The sequence below is a fragment of the Plecotus auritus genome (assembly GCF_963455305.1).
Source record: "Plecotus auritus genome assembly, chromosome: X".
Classification (NCBI taxonomy): Eukaryota; Metazoa; Chordata; class Mammalia; order Chiroptera; family Vespertilionidae; genus Plecotus; species Plecotus auritus.
In genome coordinates this window covers 132,704,948-132,723,161 of record NC_137784.1, presented here as the reverse complement: position 1 = coordinate 132,723,161, position 18,214 = coordinate 132,704,948, and the positions used below count along the sequence as shown (strand labels likewise).

The 18,214-nt window shown below is 51.9% G+C and overlaps 1 protein-coding gene across 3 annotated transcripts; it reads left to right on the top strand.

Moving 5' to 3' along the window:
- Nucleotides 1–2,451: 2,451 nt before the first annotated feature.
- Nucleotides 2,452–12,648, top strand: FAM3A (FAM3 metabolism regulating signaling molecule A). 3 transcript variants are annotated; one of them, XM_080653052.1, is made up of 10 exons: nucleotides 2,452–2,593; nucleotides 2,920–2,992; nucleotides 5,091–5,204; nucleotides 6,007–6,030; nucleotides 7,493–7,616; nucleotides 7,734–7,792; nucleotides 9,384–9,434; nucleotides 9,759–9,843; nucleotides 9,920–10,046; nucleotides 11,167–12,648. In XM_080653052.1, exons 2-10 carry the CDS (start codon nucleotides 2,980–2,982, stop codon nucleotides 11,260–11,262), a joined length of 693 nt encoding a protein of 230 aa, XP_080509178.1. In that variant the 5' UTR covers nucleotides 2,452–2,593; nucleotides 2,920–2,979; the 3' UTR covers nucleotides 11,263–12,648. The 3 variants fall into 3 exon arrangements, with proteins under 3 accessions (XP_080509178.1, XP_080509177.1, XP_080509179.1); XM_080653051.1 differs by having other exon boundaries at nucleotides 2,467–2,810; nucleotides 11,167–11,884; XM_080653053.1 differs by having other exon boundaries at nucleotides 2,468–2,822; nucleotides 11,167–11,884.
- The last annotated feature ends 5,566 nt before the right edge of the window (nucleotides 12,649–18,214 follow it).

Here is an 18,214-nt window from a genome sequence, read left to right as displayed (position 1 = left end):
TAACTTCTAGATGCCTAGACTATAGTGGTGGGGCTTAAGGGCTCACGAGTGGAGTCACCTTTCACATCAGGTTTTGTGGGGGTTTTTTTAATTGAGAGAGAGGAAGGGAGGGAGGGGTGAGGAAACAGATTTGTTATTCCACCCATTTATGCACTCATTGGTTGCTTCTTGTATGTGGCCTAACTGGAGATTGAACCCACAGCCTTGGCATATTGGGAGGGCCCTCTAACCAACTGAGCTACCCGGCCAGGACTCACATCAGCTCTTTTCTTTTATGTGTTCTTTTATAAAAAACAACAAATTTTTTATTTCAGAGAGGAAGGGAGGAGAGAGAGAAACATCAGTGATGAGAGAGAATCATTGATCGGCTGCCTTCTGCACACCCCCCACGGGGATCAAGCCTCCTAACCCAGGCATGTGCCCTGACCAGGAACCGAACTGTGACCCTCTGGTTCATAGGTAGATGCTCAACCACTGAGCCACACCGGCTGGGCTCACATCAGCTCTTGATGCCTAACCTCTGGTAGAGGCATGAGGGACAGATGAGGGTATTCAATGTTACCTCAGATCTGAGTCCCTACCCTGAGGCACAGCATGAGGACCCAAGACACAACACAATTCAGTGATGAGAGCTACACTGTGGCAGACAGGGGCACTCAAATGTCACCTCAGCTCTGTGTAGCTACACAAGTCAGAGATATTAGGGGCCAGGTGACAGCATCAACAGAAAGCCCAGATACTGATATTTATGCCAGAAAGGAGAATGGAGGGACTAGGTAGAGACATAAGGGCCCAATGGGACCACCAACTATCAGTTCACACTGGGTGCTCACACATGAGGGCCCGGGTGAAGACAGTCAACTGAGGGCACAAATCTTGGCGCCTACACGGCAGAGGGGAATGAGGGACCATTGAGGTGATTCGACTGCCACTTCAGCTTTGGGTGCCAAGTCTGGGGCAGAGGCAGGAGGTACCTGCACCAAGGCAGAAGCACACAAGCACACATGACTGTCATCAACTGACAACGGAACCATCGGTGTCCACACTGAGAAAGGGAAAGAGGGATCCGTTGATGGTATCAAGTGGCACATGCGGACCCAAGGCAAAATAGTCAACTGGCACCTCAGCTATGGGAGCTACACTGGGACACAAGCAAAAGGACCCAGAGGACACATTCTCTGCCACCTCATGCGAGTGCCTGTACTGGGTCAGGGACATGGGGGCCTGTGACACGAGGGTCTACTCCTCTCTATGTTCCCATTGAAAAACAGTCCCAGAGGAAATTAAGGACTCTCACAAGGCTGTGAGCAAGATGGCAACACTGTCCTCTAAGAACGACCAGTCTGGCAGATGCCCCAAGCCTGGCCGGAAGCCCGGGAGTGTAACTGAGAGCTTCCTAGGGGACATTACAACTATGAGCATTTCAGGAGAGACAAGTGAGGTTCGGTGCCCACAAATATGTGAGGGTTTAGCACATGGTCACCATTATCTCTAAGAACAAACTCCATAACAAAATCCAAATACTAACACCCGACTGCAGCAGCAGGGCCCTGAAACTGACCACCTTGATCTTGTTAGAAAGAGAGTGTTGTGTATGCCAGTGTAGAAGCTACTGGATTCTAACCAGAGATCTGGCACTGCCCAACTGCATAAGCTTTATCTGCATTTTGGAATGTCAGGTTCCCCGTAGTGAGGTCATGGGGTCAAAGGGCACGGATGTTTCTGTGGTTCCCATGCCACCCAGCTGCTGCCCTCCAGAAGGAGTTCCGCTGACAGGGGTGGGCCCAGCTCTCCCAGTGCAGTGGGTGATCAGGTGCACTGGGTGGTGTCGGGGACTCCCTCCTGAGAGAGGCTAGAGGAGCAGGTATTCTCCCCTCCCATCATCAAAACGACATGGAAGACGGTGTGAACGCGCTGCCATCTAGAAATCAGACTGCAAGGAAAGGCATCAGAAGGCTGAGCCTCCTGGTCTCTGGTTCGGCACATTCTGGTGTTTTCTCCTGCATCCTCTTCTGTACCTCCGTGTTTCTAAAAGGCACATATATCCACTTTAAAACAATTTCTAATTACGCCCCCAGATCCATCCGCCTCTCTCTAGACCTCAGAAATCCGACCGGAGGGCATCAGTGTAACCCCAGCACTCCAAGCCTGAGAAGCTGGACTCTCCTAGCAAACTGGCCTGTGATGGGACACTTCTGGGGCGGGGCATACGTGGGACAGGGGCGGGGCCGGATAGGGCTCCTCCCATTTGGCGACCAGTCAGCTCTTCCCAAGCACACGTCAGAGACGGGCCGTTCTCACCCGGCGGCTGGAGCAAATGGAGGAGGAGGCCTGTGGGCGGGGCTTCTCCGGCCAGGGGCGGGGCCTCCGCTGCTTTCCACGCCCACCCCCCCACCTGGCTACGGAGCGGCAAAGCCCTCGCCCCAGGCGGGGGTGGTGCCTGCAGGCTGTGGCCCCGCCCCGGGCCGCCATTGCAAGGCCTTGTGGGGCTGTGTGTCCTCTGCTCTCGCTCTCTCCTTCCTTCGCTGAGCAGGGCAGCGCGGCCGGCCTAACAGGGTTGCCCCCGACTGAGGTCGCATCTCCCCACGGCTAGGCAAGTCTCCCGCCGGCCCAGCTCGCGTCGCAGGCCCCCGGGCCCGGAGGGGCGGCCTGAGCTCGGGGCCTCCCACCGGAGGAGCCTGCGTCCGTGAGAACCACTTCCATTTCCCAGTCCCAGAGGCTCCGTAGACACGATTGACTTCGAGCCAACGCGTTTCCGAGACCCCTCCTGTCCCGACAGGGCTTCTCCGCGTTCCCCGGAGCCTGGCCAGGTGGATGAACAAGTCGGTGCACCGATCGCGCCCGTCCCGCAGCAGGGGCCCAGCTCTGGCTCATCCCTGATCCCCACCCCAACCTGCTCTTCTGCTTTGTTGCCTCCAGAGCGCACGGTCCCCAAACAGTTCACCTGCCGGCGGCCCCAACCCAGCGGGAGACGTGGACATGAGGTTGGCAGGTGGGTGGCTTCCACAGTGAACAGGAGGAAGATGGAAAGGAGACCCGGCTGGCCCAGGTGTCCAGGGGTCTGCAGCTGGAGGGGCCCAGGTGGAACACTGGGTTTGCTTTTGGAAACGGAGGACTATGCACAAGCATTCATTCCAGGACCTTGAACAAATCCTTTCACTTGCAAGCATTCAGCTCCCCAAGCTGTGAGATGAGGATTAGGATAGTGAATTTCTACCACCTCGGGCAACTGGTTGCTGTTTGGAAAACAAGTTGTGGGAGGGGAGAGAGGCTCCTGGGAGCAACGAGACTGGGTGGAGAGGTAGTGGTCTTAAAGGAGAAACTGACCCAAGTGGCTCTGGGGTTGAATGTGAACCTAGTGCTAGCCCTGCTGTCAGCTGGATAACGAAGGAGGAACGTGGATTAGGGAGGGACAGCTTGGGGGATGGAAAACAGAACTCAAGAATTAGAGTTCTGTACCTGGTAGGGTTGCAACATGAATGCATTCCAGTGGAGCGAGCCAGTGGGGAACTGGCTGGGAGGGTGTAGCCTCAAGGCTAGGGCAAAAAAAAAATAGAGTGCCACTGCTCCCTGGGGGGGGGGTTGATTCAAGGCGGGGAGTAGGTGAGAGCACCTATAAGGAGGGTAGAGGAAGAAAAGTAGAGTAGGCAAAGAAGACAGCCTGAGATAGAAGCCTGGGAAAGTAGATTTTCAGGGGAGGGTAGAGGAGGAGGATAAAGCAAGGTGTGTGGGCCAGCTTGTGTTGTTCTGGAAGCCAGCAGGGAATTGTTTTCAGCAGGAGGGCCTAGGGCAGTCGGCTGAGAAATCAAGAAAGATCAGGGCTGACAAGTGATCCGGGGGAGTTGACACCAAGAATAGTCATAGGTGGCCTTGGAAAGAAGTTTTTTGTTTGTTTTGTTTTGTTGGTTTTTTTTAAAATGTATTTTTATTGATTTAAGAGAGAGGAAGGGAGAGGGAGAGAGAGATAGAAACATCAATGACCAGAGAGCGTCATTGATCAGCTGCCTCCCACACACCCCACACTGGGGATCGACTCCACAACCTGGGCGTGTGCCCTGACCGGGAATTGAACCATGACCTCCTGGTTCATAGGTGGATGCTCAACCACTGAGCCACGCCGGTCAAGCTTTTGTTTTTGTTTTTGTTAATCCTCACCCAAGGATATTTTTCATTGATTTTTAGAGTGGAAGGGATGGGGGGAGAGAGAGAGAAACATCAATTGGTTGCCTTTCTTCCCCATGCACCCCAACCAGGGCCAGGGATCAAGCCTGCAACTGAGGCACACACTCTTGATTGGAATCAAACCCAGGACCCTTTAGTCCGCAGGCCGACGCTCTAACTACTGAGAAAAACCAGCTAGGGCAGGAGGAGAGATGTTGAAAATAGAAGAGAAAGACAGAGATGGAATGATTGCTATTACAAGAAACTTGAGCAGGGCTCTAGCTGGTTTGGCTCAGTGGACAGAGCGTCGGCCTGTGGACTGAAGGGTCCCGGGTTTGATTCTGGTCAAGGGCACATGCCCAGGTTGCAGGCCCAATCCCCAGGGGGGGCGTGCAGGAGGCGGCCGATCTATGATTCTCTCTCATCATTGATGGTTCTATCTCTCTTTCTCTCTCCCTTCCTCTCTGAAATCAATTTTTAAAAAATTAAAACACACACACAAAAAAAAAAAACAACCAAGAAACCTGAGCAGGGAGGAGAGCTAGGGATCCACGTCACAGCAGGTGAAGGGACTGGTCTTCAAAAGGACTAAGGGACCTCCTCCTCCATCACAACAGGAAAAAAAGAGGATGTGATGGGTGGATCACAAACATTGGCAGCCTCAGGCGGGAGGTTGGGTGCTTCTGGGGGAGTGCGAGAGCCCTCTTGAGCAGTGAGTTCTGGAAGGCCCCCACACCTGCCTCAGGAAAACCAAGCTGAGAGCCTTGGAGCTGCCCCCCTCCGGCCAGTGGACGGCCACAGGTCTCCACCTCCTGTCCTCCAGTCACTTCATCCCAAGTGGATGGGGAGATCTGGTCGCAAGAGGCCCTGGGATCATTTGGAGCTCACTGGCAACTGAGGTGGCCTTGCCTTGTCTGTCCTGCCTCCAGGCCCCCTCCGCATCGTGGTCCTGGTTGTGACTGTGGCTCTCACCTGGATCATAGTCAGCATCTTCCTGGGTGGGCCTGGCAGTGGCTTCTCTCGCATCCAGCAACTCTTCACCAGTGAGTGTGGGACTTTTCCTTGCCTGGCTACAGAGGTCCCCATGGTGGCCACCTGGGCCTGTGGGCTGAGGCTCAGGCTGGGGGTGGGAGTGGCCTGGATTTCCCTTCTCTTCCTCCGTCTGTCTCCTGGCATCCAGCACAGCCTTCTGGTTGGGAGGTTGCTTTGGCTGAGCAGCAAATCCCCGCTGATTCGTTCTGAGCCCAGTTGGAGTGGGCAGAGCCTGAGTGAGGGGCAGAGGGACATTGAACATTGGGGATGACTCCCTGGTTGCTCCCTGCGGACGTTCTGCTGAGCTCGGAGGTTAGGAGGGGACTCTACACCTTGTCTCTGGCGACCTAAGTACTTTGTTTGTTTGTTTTTTTTTAATATATTTTATTGATATTTTACAGAGAGGAAGGGAGAGGGATAGAGAGCTAGAAACATCGATGAGAGAGAAACATCGATCAGCTGCCTCCTGCACACCTCCCACTGGGGATGTGCCCGCAACCAAGGTACATGCCCTTGACCGGAATCGAACCCGGGACCCTTCAGTCCGCAGGCTGACGCTCTATCCACTGAGCCAAACCGGTTTCGGCTGACCTAAGTACTTTGTACAATTCCAACTTACCCTTTTCCTGGAGCAGGGAGCTTTGCATATGAGCATCATTTAGACTTGAGCGAGAACATGCCAAGATCAGCCTGGCTTAGCCCTTGGCCTCTGAGCCTGCTGCTCCACCACCTTGACTGCATGGTATGGGGCCAGGCTGCCCTGCTGCAGGCCAGGAGGCCTCCGCGCTAACAGAAACAACTCTCTACCCACAGGCCCAGAGAACGCAGTGACAGCAGGTAAGGCTCCTGTCACCTCCCTGCCCTTCTTCTGGGCCTGCCCCTCCTCCTATGTGATACCCCTGCCCGCCCCCAGCTCTCCAGGGTTTCTGGTCTCCGCTTATCTCTCCCCAAACTGGCCAGCACAGCCCGCTGAGCCGCTTGCATGGCGTGAACCTAGGAAACAAGTTCCCTGCTTCCAGAATACACTGGTGGGACAGGCATAGGATAGAAATTCCCATTCCAGCCCAGCCGGCGTGACTCAGTGGTTGAGCATCAACCTATGAACCAGGAGGTCACAGTTCCATTCATAGTCAAGGCTCCATCCCCAGTAGGGGGCGTGCAGGAGGCAGCCGATCAATGATTCTCTCTCATCATTGATATTTCTGTCTCTCACACTCTCCCTTCCTCTATGAAATCAATAAAAAAAATTGGGGGGGGGGCATATTGGCAAGGTATAAAACCAATCCAGGAAAATAAAATTACCAGTTTAATAAAATGATTGCACACATTCTTTAAAAAATTATTCATACTCATTTACTTGGAAATAATTTCAAATCTATAGAAAATTGGAAAAAAAATAGGACAAAGAATATTGTACCCAGCTTCACATTTTGTTAATATCCTGCTGCTTTATTAAAAATGTATTTTTAAAATATCTTTTGTGGAGACACAATATAAGCCTGTGACAGAGGCTGTCCTTCTGTCCTTCTGCCTCTGCCCCGTGGGAATCAGGTGCTCTCTCTCTTTCTTTGTTAAAAAAATATATTTTGCCCTAGCTGGTTTGGCTCAATTTTCCTAGGTTCGATTCCGGTCAAGGGCACATGCCTGGGTTGCAGGCTCAATCCCCAGTAGGGGGCATGCAGGAGGCAGTTGGTCAATGATTATCTCTCATCATTGATGTTTCTATGTCTCTCTCCCTCTCTCTTCTCTGAAATCAATAAAAATATGTTTTTTTAAATATATTTTTATTGATTTCAGAGAGGAAGGGTGAGGGAGAGAGACATGGAAACATCAGTGATGAGAATCATTGATAGGCTGCCTCCTGCACACCCCCCATTGGGGATCGAGCCCAAAACCCGGGCATATGCCCTGACCAGGAATTGAACTGTGACCCCCTGGTTCATAGGTTGACGCTCAACCACTGAGCCACACCGGCCGGGCCAGGTGCTCTCTCAGTTACTGCACTCCTGCAGTCTACTCTGGCCGTACGCTCATCTGTACATTTGCCCTCCCAGCTGCTACTCCTTTCTCTTCTCCGATCAGTGGCAGAAAAGCCTCCCTAGGGGTCCCTGTCACCTTGTCCTGCAGCCCAGGGGATACAGAGTGTCTGTGGAGGTGTTCCTGGCCTGAGCCATGTCCTCTCCCTGCACTGGCCCCCTGCTCAGTCATTCCTCCCTGTGGGCCAGTCCTGACCTCCCTCTCTCAGACTTCGGGTGACCCAGGGTCAGGCCCATGGGTCACCCCTACTGTCCCCGCCCAGAGCCGCGGGCCAGGAAGTACAAGTGCGGCCTGCCCCAGCCATGTCCTGAGGAGCACCTAGCCTTCCGCATGGTCAGCGGGGCTGCCAATGTCATTGGACCCAAGATTTGCCTGGAGGACAAGATGTGAGTTCTTTGGGGTGGGGAGAGCGGGGGGGGGGAGGGAATGGGTGATCAGAAGCTGGTCCTGCAAGGTCAGGAGAGTGGAGCAGACGTGCCACTTGAGGGCTGTCCCCTTGCTAGGCTCATGAGCAGTGTCAAGGACAACGTGGGTCGAGGACTGAACATTGCCCTGGTGAATGGTAAGTTCCCTCTGATGTGGGGCCAGAGTTTGGTTGAGGAAAGTGGAACCCTGCTGTGCTGTGACCTCCCCACCCCCTCCCCACAAGGAGGAGGCATCTGAGTGTTTATCTTAGCCCTCCTCTTCCCTCCCTTCCCCTCCCCTCAGAATTCCCAAGGAGGTGGGGAAGGGGTTTGTGTTAGCTGGAGGGTCCACAGAAGTGACTCAGTGAACAAAAGCATGGTAGCAGGAGAGCCTTGCCGGTGTGGCTCAGGGGTTGCATAGTCAACCCATGAACCAGGAGGTCACAGCTCGATTTCGATTCCCGGTCAGGGCACATGCCCGGGTTGCCGGCTTGATCCCCAGTGTGGGGCGTGCAGGAGGCAGCTGATCATTGATTCTCTCTCATCATTGATGTTTCTCTCTCTCTCTCTCTCTCTCTCCCTCTCTGAAATCAATAAAAAATATACATATTTATTTTTTAAAAGGATGTTAGTAGGAAAGAATTAGGAGTTTCCAGGAATTTGAAGGGTGCACCTGGAAGGTCTCAAATGCCAGGCAGAAGCTCTGCAGCCTTGGATGGGCCACGGCTGTCTGAATAAGGAGCATAGTTGGCAGGAATATGGGCGGATATATATTTTTTTACTTTTTTATTTTTATTTTTTATTTTTTTTTAATATATTTCCTTTTTGGGGGGATGGGGTCAGAGATCTGGGTAAGTTTATTTTACTTTTTTTGTTCTTGCTGCTGTTGTTTTTCGTAGAACAATGATCAGTCCTTTATTTTTTTTTAACATTTCTTTATTGATTTCAGAGAGGAAGGGAGAAGGAGAGAGAGATAGAAACATCAATGATGAGAATCATTGATCAGCTGCCTCCAGCACACCCCCCACTGGAGATCGAGCCCACAACCCGGGCATGTGCCCTTGGCTGGAATCGAACCTGGGACCCTTCAATCCCCAGGCTGACGCTCTATCCACTGAGCCAAGCCAGCCAGGGCATATTTTTTTTTTTAAATATATTTTATTGATATTTCGCAGAGAGGAAGGGAGAGGGATAGAAAGCTAGAAACATCGATGAGAGAGAAACATCAATCAGCTGCCTCCTGCACACCCCCCACTGGGGATGTGCCCGCAACCAAGGCACATGCCCTTGACCGGAATCGAACCCGGGACCCTTCAGTCCGCAGGCCGACGCTCTATCCACTGAGCCAAACCGGTTTCGGCCAGGGCATATTTTTTTACTTTTTAAAAAATTTTCCCCTTTTATTGATTTTGAGAGAGAGAGAAAGGGAAAGGGAAAGGGATAGAGAGAGGGAAACATCATCGATCGGCTGCCTCCTTCACACCTCCTACTGGGGATCGAGCCCACAACTCAGGCATGTGCCCTGACCGAGAATCTCAATCAAACCATGACCTCCTGGTTCATGGGTCAACATTCAACCGCTGAGCTACACCAGCCAGGCTGATATGGGGGAATAGTTGAAAAGGTTCCAGAAGGGCTGCACACAGTGGCCATGCCATGTGGTGAGCCTAGTCTGGGAGGACCGAGGTGGTAGGGTGGGTTTGCCCTGGTGGCTTGCCCAGGAAGACCCCATCCTCCCTGTTGATCCAGGGGTCAGCGGTGAGCTCATCGAGGCCCGGGCCTTCGACATGTGGGCAGGAGGTGAGTGGCCGCCTGGCCTCCCAATTTTGACTATGCGGCAGAATGACTGGGTGTCCTTCCCCTAAACACTGCCCTTCCTCTGGCCATTCGCTGGGGGCTTCTCGAGCACTTCCTTGGGTCCGGAAAAGGCAGGGGCAGGGACAGGTGTGTGGCCATGGGGAGTGCCCTGGCTTCTTATACCAGTTTGCTCCTGTGACCCTTAGGGGGGTGTGTCCCTGGCCTGATCCCTACTTTAAGTGTCCTCATTTGGAGAATAGGGTCTGGAGGGGGAGGGAAGCCCAGTGGTGCCTGATGCTCCGTGTTCCATGGGACCTGTGCCCCTAGATGTCAACGATCTACTGAAGTTTATTCGGCCACTGCATGAAGGGACCCTGGTGTTTGTGGCATCTTACGACGACCCAGCCACCAAGTAAGTGCTTGCCTGGGCCAGCCTCAGCCTTGCCCTCCTATGGCGACCGCTCACACCTTCTCCTTCTGTGCGGCAGGATGAACGAAGAGACCAGGAAACTTTTCAGTGATTTGGGCAGCAAGAATGTCAAGGACCTAGCCTTCCGGGACAGCTGGGTGTTTGTGGGGGCCAAGGGTGTGCATAACAAGAGCCCCTTTGAGCAGGTACGGGGGGCAAGGGGGAGGCTGGCAACTCCGTTTCCCAGCCCAGGGCAGCTGGCCTGGGCTTTCTGCCTGCATCTCATGAGGTCCCCTTCTGTTCATGCTGCAGTCTTCCCTAAATCCTGCCCCTACACCCCTACCCGAGGCAGCCCTGGCCCCCTCCCGGTCTGTCCTGTATGGATTTCATCCTAAAGTGTCTTTATTTTTATTTTTACAAGTATTAATTTCTTTAAAATTTATTTTTATTTATTTCTGAGAGGAAGAGAGAGGGAGATAGAAACATCAATGATAAGAGAGAATCACTGATGGGCTGCCTCCTGTACACCCCCACCTGGAACTGAGCCCTCAACCTGGGCATGTGCCCTGACCGGGAATCGCACCATGACCTCCTGGTTCATAGGTCGATGCTCAACCACTGAGCCATGCCGGCCAGGCCCTAAAGGGTCTCTGAGTGTTGCACACTGGCAACTCGCCTCCTAAACATCTTCAAGATGCTTGGTCCTCCCATCCTCCCAAAACCCAATACCCAGATTCACGGTGCATGCCCTTCTCCACCAGCCTGGCTGCTGTCTGGCTGGCAGCTCCTCTGGGGCCACCCGTGTCATGCCCCATGCGAGGGGCTGGGAAGCCCCAGGTGCCATCCTCACTGTTGGGAGGCTCCCTGTTCTGTGAAAGCCGTGGTGTCTCCAAGCCCTGCTCCCCACAGCAGGACAAAAGAAATAGCCTCCACTGATTTCTGGAAGGTTCTGGTTACCAAAAGAACAGCTTAACACCCCCCCCCCCAGAGAAGAAACACTCCCTCTAAGCTTGCTCTTCTATAACTTCCAGCAGCTCCATGTGGGCTGGGCAGAGACAGGCGTACAGACAGACCCCTGCCTTCCCTCCCCAGCGTGTGCCAGGCCCACAGAGGTGCAGAGGAGCTGACCTCTCACTGCCCCTGTGGAGGGCATGCCATGCCGCCAGGGCCATTTCTCCATGAGAAAGATCAAGGTGCCAGGACAGACAGAGGGGGCGGGTGCCCTGAGAGTGCACGGTTGGCTGACACCGGCCCAGGGACACTGCCAGTTCTTTCTCGGGTGCCTGAGGGCTGAGGCTGTGACTCCCCGCTCCCCTGACCCCGCAGCATGTGAAGAACAGCAGGCACACCAACAAGTATGAAGGCTGGCCCGAGGCGCTGGAGATGGAAGGCTGCATCCCGAGGAGAAGCACGGCCAGCTAGCCAGCCAAGTGATGACCAGGCTAAGGAGGCTGCGTGTGCCTGGCCCAGGAGGAGGCAGCAGTGGTGCCAGCGCAGGGCTGAGTCCCGACCCCACACCGGCCAGGAGCGCTCTCTTGTTCAACACATCAGGGCTCCGAGGCGGCAAGCGGTGACCCATGTGTGTGACTGGTGGTGGGGACTGCGATGGCCAGCCTCATTGTACTTTGGCAGGGGGACCCAGGTACCCATCCCCTTCTTTTCCTAAGGCTGCTTTCCCTAGTCAGCCCCCACCCACTTCTCAAGGCCCTGGGTGCACACCTCTTGGCTGCACAGCCGCCTGGTTGGGCAACTTCCGGAACCTCTCTGCCCAGAGCTGCTCACTGCTCTGGGTTTCCTTTCTCAGTGCGGGTTTCCTTCCGGTGAGCCACATCTGGCGGCCCATGGCAGGGATCTACCTGGCTGCCTCCTGCCCCGCTCTCTGTAGGAAGGGGCCGCCTTAGAGCCTGGCTGGCCAGGGCAGGAAGGTAGTGAGCCTGGTTACGGGCCCTGGTGCAGTGGGTGGCAGCTCCTGCAGTTTGTCACAGGACCCGGCTTCTAGATGACCTCTTAATAAATTGGTGCCCTAGTGGAATGTGTGCATTCAACATGGATTCAGATGGTATTGTCCTTGCAGGAGGGACATGGCCTGGAGGCCCAGCCAACCCACCCCCACAGCCTTAGCAGACCACCTTTGTCTCCAGGACTCTGCCACAGACATGTCCTGCTGTCGCTGAGCTATGACTCAGGTAGCAAGCAGAGCAGCTTGCCAGCTGGTAGCCCGTATCCTTGCCTGAAAGAGACAATTCTGCTCTCTGGGCAGGAAACCCACTGACTCCCTCACACCCAGCACATGCCTGTAGGAACACAGATGGGGATTAAATCCAGCCCGGGCCTCCCACTACTCCCAGCCTCCTTGGGAGCTAGTGTGTCTCCCCGCAGCACTCAGCTTTGGCTGCCTTTGAAATCAAGACTGCAAAGGGCAGAGTCACGTGGACTATTTATCATTTCTCACAGATTAGTTCTATTTCCCTTCATTGAGCGTGAACCAGCAAGAAACTAACAGTTTTGCTGGAATACCAGATTGCTGGGGGGGGGGGGGGGGCAGGTACTATGGTATGGAGTCAGAAAAGGAAGAGAAGTCACTGCCCTAGCCAGTTTGCCTCAGTGGATAGAGCGTTGGCCTGTGGACTGAAAGGTCATGGGTTCGATTCTGGTCAAAGGCATGTATCTCGGTTGTAGGCTCAATCCCTGGCCCTGGTCAGGGCGCATGCAGGAAGCAACCAATCAATGTGTCTCAATGGATGTGTCTCTCCCCCTCCCTTCCACTCTCTCTAAAAATCAATGGAAAAATATCCTCGGGTAAGGATTAACAAAAAAAAAAGAAGAAGAAAAGAAGGCGCTTTAGAGTTTCTAGATGGGAGGAGTTGGGGCACCAGCCAGGCAGCCTCGAGGGGTCCATGGTAGGGGTGATGGACTTACGAGTCCTGTTCTGGAGGTGGGCTTCCTGAGCCTCTGCCTTCTAGGAGTTCAGTGTGCGAGCGAGTTGTTACGAAACGAAAGATTTAAAGAGCAGGCCGAAGAGAAGTGAGGAGGCATGAAGGAGAGGCCTTGGTTTGTGATGCCAGGACTTGAAGGGCCAGGGAAGTGGAGACCCGAGGAGGGCCCAGGTTGCTTGCCCAGGAGATGCTGATCATGGAAGCTGACACACTGTACATGTATCCATTTTTTCATAGACTTTTTTTTTACTTTTTTTTTTTTTTTTGGTTAATCCTGGCCTGAGAATATTTTTTTCTTTTTTAGAGATAGTAGAAGGGAGGGAAGGAGTGGGGGAGAGAGAGAGAGAGAAAAAAAATATTGATGTGAGAGAAACACATCAACTGGTTGTCTCCCAACTGGGGCTGGGGATCGAACCGGCAACCTAGGTACGTGCCCTTGACCAGCAACCAAACCCATGACCCTTCAGTCCATGGGCCAACGTTCTAACCACTGAGCTAAACAAGCCAGGGCGAGACTTTCCTTTTTAGAGTTTTAGGTTCACAGCAAAGTTGAGCAGAAAGTACGGTGAGCCCTGGCTGGTGTGGCTCAGTGGAAAAGCACTGGCCCAGGCACCGAAGGGTCACGGGTTCGATTCCTGGGCAAGAGCACGTACCTGGATTATAGGTTCGATCCCCAGCCCTGGTTGGGGTGGTATGGGAGGCAAGCACTGTTTCTCTCTCCCCCTCCTTCCCACTCTCTCTGAAAAGCAATGGAAAAAATATACTCGGGTGAGGATTAACAACAAAAAAACTACAGTTACCACATACATCATCATCACCCGAAGCCCACAGTTGACATTAGGGTTCCCTCTTGGGTGGTAGTCTGTGGGTTTGACAAATATACACTGAGTGGCCAGATTATTATGATCTCTGAATGCATAATAATCTGGCCACTCAGTGTGTGTGTGTGGATATATATATATATATATATATATATATATATATATATATATTGGAGGCCCGGTGCATGAATTCGTGCATGGGTGGAGTCCGGCCAGTCTGGCCAGGGGGAGGGGACATGGGCGGTTGGCCGGCCTGCCTGCTGGTCGAACTCCTGGTCAAGGGGACAATTTGCATATTACCCTTTTATTATATAGGATACACTGAGTGGCCAGATTATTATGCATTCAGAGATCATAATAATCTGGCCACTCAGTGTATAATGTTACCCATTGGGGCTACCACAGTAATAAAATGAAAGGGAACCTCACTGAAGGTCGGTACTGCAAGGCTGGGTGGCTTGGAGGCCCCACCATGCCTCTCGAACAACTGCTGTGACTGCTGACCTTCCCCAAACATTCACCAAATGTCTGCGAGATTGAGCCCCAGTGACAGCTCCTAACGCAGGGGTGGGCAAACTTTTTGACTCGAGGGCCACAATGGGTTCTTAAACTGGACCGGAGGGCCGGAACAAAAGCATGGATGGAGTGTTTGTGTGAACTAATATAAATTCAAAGTAAACATCATTACATAAAAGGGTACGGTCTTTTTTTTTATTTCAATAGTTTTATTCATTTCAAACATTTTAACAAGAAGAATGTAAACACTAATTATTATAATTTGAAACTTCAAAAAATGGAGGAATCATAGCACAATAACATACCTTATATTGAAGATGGCAAAGGCAAAATAAAATTGCCTAACAAAGGAAAGGTACAAAAGCCTTTCAAATTAAACTCAAATATAATAAAATAATTTAAAACTAAAACAAATAGAAAAGAACAAAATGTGTAAACAGTAAATTAAACATTTTCTTTAGTGCAACTTCCAATTATGCCCGGGACGTAGATGTAGATGGCAATGTAACTGGGTTGAAAGGTTTTTGGTCTTTAAAACATCAACTTCAGTGGGAACAGTGTTGTTGGTCTCCTTTTTAGCTAATGCTCTGATACTGTGCTCTCCAGGGGCGTGTCTCCCTACATCACCAGGATAACGTGTCTATGCATTCCCAGGGTGATGTCGGGGGACGCGTCCGCGGGCATTACAAGGAGCCTCTGGAAGATGGAGAGGTTGTTCCTTCTACTGAATGGGCGGATATAAATCTGCCCATTCAGAAGAAGGAGCTGCGGCTGTGTTTCCCGACGTTGCCATGTTAACACTGCTGCTGGTGAAGGAGCGGAGGGGAGAGCAAGAGAACCCTCCGCTCTTTCGGCTCCACGGGCCGGATAGAACAGCCGAACGGGCCGGATCCGGCCCGCGGGCCGTAGTTTGCCCAAGGCTGTCCTAACGTCTCAGGGGCCTGTGCCCTCCCTGAGGGTCGCCAGAGTTACACAGATGGAAGCAGCAGGCCAGCTTTGTCCCCCACTTGGCCTCACACAGGCTAGAAGCTGATGACAGTGTGGAGTGTAGCTGCCCGACTTTCCAAAGTGGAGGTCAAGCTTTATCCTGCAGTCGTCCTCTGCCAGGATGTCCCCCACCCCAGGCAGAGCCCTCCCCCTTTAGGAGTTACAAGTACCAGAATCCCAACTCACACTGGCATAAGCAAAAATAAGTAATGAGCCTGGCTAGCATGGCTCAGTTGGTTGAGCATCAACCCATGAACCAGGAGGGCACAATTCGATTCCCAGTCAGGGCACATGACTGGGTTGCAGGCTCCATCCCCAGTAGGGGGCGTGCGGGAGGCAGCCGATCGATGTTTCTATCTATATCACTCTCCCTCTCTTCCTAAAATCAATAAAAACATATTTAAAAAAAATAAGTAAATAGCCCTGGCTGGGTAGCTCAGTTGGTTAAAGCATCGTCCTGATATGCCGAAGTTGCAGGTTTGATCCCCAGTCAGGGCACACACGAGAATCAACCAATAAATATATACTGAGTGGCCAGATTATTATGATCTCTGAAAGCATAATAATCTGGCCACTCAGTGTGTGTGTGTGTGTGTGTGTGTGTGTGTGTGTGTATTAGAGGCCCGGTGCATGAATTCGTGCATGGGTGAGGTCCGGCCAGCCTGGCCAGGGGGAGGGGACATGGGTGGTTGGCCGGCCTGCCTGCTGGTCGAACTCCTGGTCAAGGGGACAATTTGCATATTACTCTTTTATTATATAGGATATACACTGAGTGGCCAGATTATTATGCTATTATGAGTTCAGAGATCATAATAATCTGGCCACTCAGTGTATAAATAAGTGGAACAACAAATAGCTCTATCTTTAAAATCAATCAATAAAAAATGTTTTTAAGTAATAACAGGAGGGGGACTTATTATTCCTGTAATGTACCCCAAAGTCCACAGGTGATACCAGCTCTAATAAAGTCACCAGGCCCTGGCCAGGTTGGCTCAGTGGATAGAGCGTCCACCTGAGGACTGAAGGGTCCCGGGTTTGATTCTGGTCAAGGGCACATGCCTGGGTCGCAGGCTTGATCAACCACTAGGGGGCGTGCAGGAGGCAGTCAATCCATGATTCTCATCAATGATGTTTCTCTCTCCCTCTCCCTTCCTCTCTGAAATCAATAAAAATAAAAAAAATTTTTAAAAAATGTCACCAGGACATGGGCTCTCTCCACCTCTTGGCTCTGCTTTTCTCTGTATTTTATTCCTTTTCAAACATGTGTTTCCCCCAGGTAGGGGGAGGCAACCCCAGCCAAAAAAACAGCTCTCACCTTCCCAATAGTTCTTCTATTCCCTGGGGACTGACTCTCATTGGTCCAGACTGGGTTTATGGGCTTATCCTTGCATCAGTCTGTGTGGCTATGTTTGGCTATCCCTGGGCATATGCCTACCCCAGAGGCCAGCATTGGGGTCATCCACATGCAAGCCTTGTATACTGAGAGTAATGGAGAGATGGTTCCCCCAAAAGGAAATTGAAGTATTGTGACCTGATGCTAGGTAGGCACTACACTTCCCTGTAAATATCAAATACATCCAGGGCCCAGCCAGCGTGGCTCACTGGTTGAGCATCGACCTATGAACCTGGAGGTCACAGTTCGATTCCCGGTCAGGGCACAAGCCCGGGTTGCAGGCTCGATCCCCAGTAGTGGGTGTGCAGGGGGCAGCTGATCAATGATTCTCTCTCATCATTGGTGTTCCTATCTCTCCCTCTCCTTTTCTCTCTGAAATCAACATATATTTTTTTAAAAGATCAAATACCTCCCCTCCTTGTGCTTGAACATGACTTCCTTCCACGCATGCTTATTTTTATCACAGAGCATTCCAGGCGGCCCCTGCCTGGAGAGCAAAAGGTAGGAACTGCTCTCAGGATCACCATTGTGACCCTATTAATAAGGTGGCAGGTCTCCCATGAGGTACGTTGGTATTGGTTCGGCTGTTATAATTTGTTCTCTGTTCTCAGTCCAGACGACTTCTCTTTTGAAACTATATATCTTGACTGATTTGTAGAGCACTTCCTCCGCTTCTGGAGTAAATTATTAATCCGTTAAATTAACTGCAAACATTATCTTGCCTTTAATTTAGCCCTCCCTTTTTCCTGTAGAGAAAGCCTCCACATTGCCTCCTGTCAGACACCCCAGCAGCCCACTCTGGCTTTTCAGGGAAGGTTGACTTCACTGATGATAATGGGGAGCAAGCTTCTGACTGCATTTGCTCTCCTTGACCCCTGGCACCAATTCCTATTCAGTTGGAATATAAAAACACAGGTTTCATCCGGCTGCTGGGGCTCAGTGATTGAGCGTCCACCCACGAACCAGGAGGTCACGGTTTAATTCCCAGTCAGGGTATATGCCTGGGTTGTGAGCTCAGTCCCCAGTAGGGGACATGCAGGAGGCAGCCAATCAATGATTCTCTCTCATCATTGATGTTTCTATCTCTCTCTCTCCCTCTCCCTTCCTCTCTGAAATCAATAATAATAAAAATAAAAAACACATAGGTTTTGCCCTGGTCCATGGCTCAGTTGGTTGGAGTGTCATCCCATACACCAATAGGTTGTGGGTTCGATTCCTGGTCAGGGCACATACCCTAGATTGGGGGTTCGATCCCTGGTCAGGGTTCTTTTTTTTAATATATTTATTATTGATTCCAGAGAGGAAGGAAGAGGGAGATGGAAACATCATTGATGAGAGAGAATCATTGATTGGCTGCCTCCTGCACGCCCCCCACTGGGGATCGAGTCTGCAACCTGGGCATGTGCCCTTGACTGGAATCGAACCTGGGACCCCCTCAGTCTGCAGGCCGACACTCTATCCACTGAGCAAAACCAGCCAGGGCACTGATCAGGGTTCTTATGGGAGGCAACCGATGGGTGTTTCTCTCTCACATCCATGTTTCTCTCTCTCAAAAATCAATAAACATATCCTCGGGCGAGGAAAAAAAACAAAAATAAACCAAAAACCGGTTTTCCTCCAGGAAGGACACATCTTTTACCCTGTTCTTGCACCGGACCCATTCCCCTTATCCCTCTGGCCAGCTTTACCCCATCCTCAGACAGCCCTACCCCCACCACACT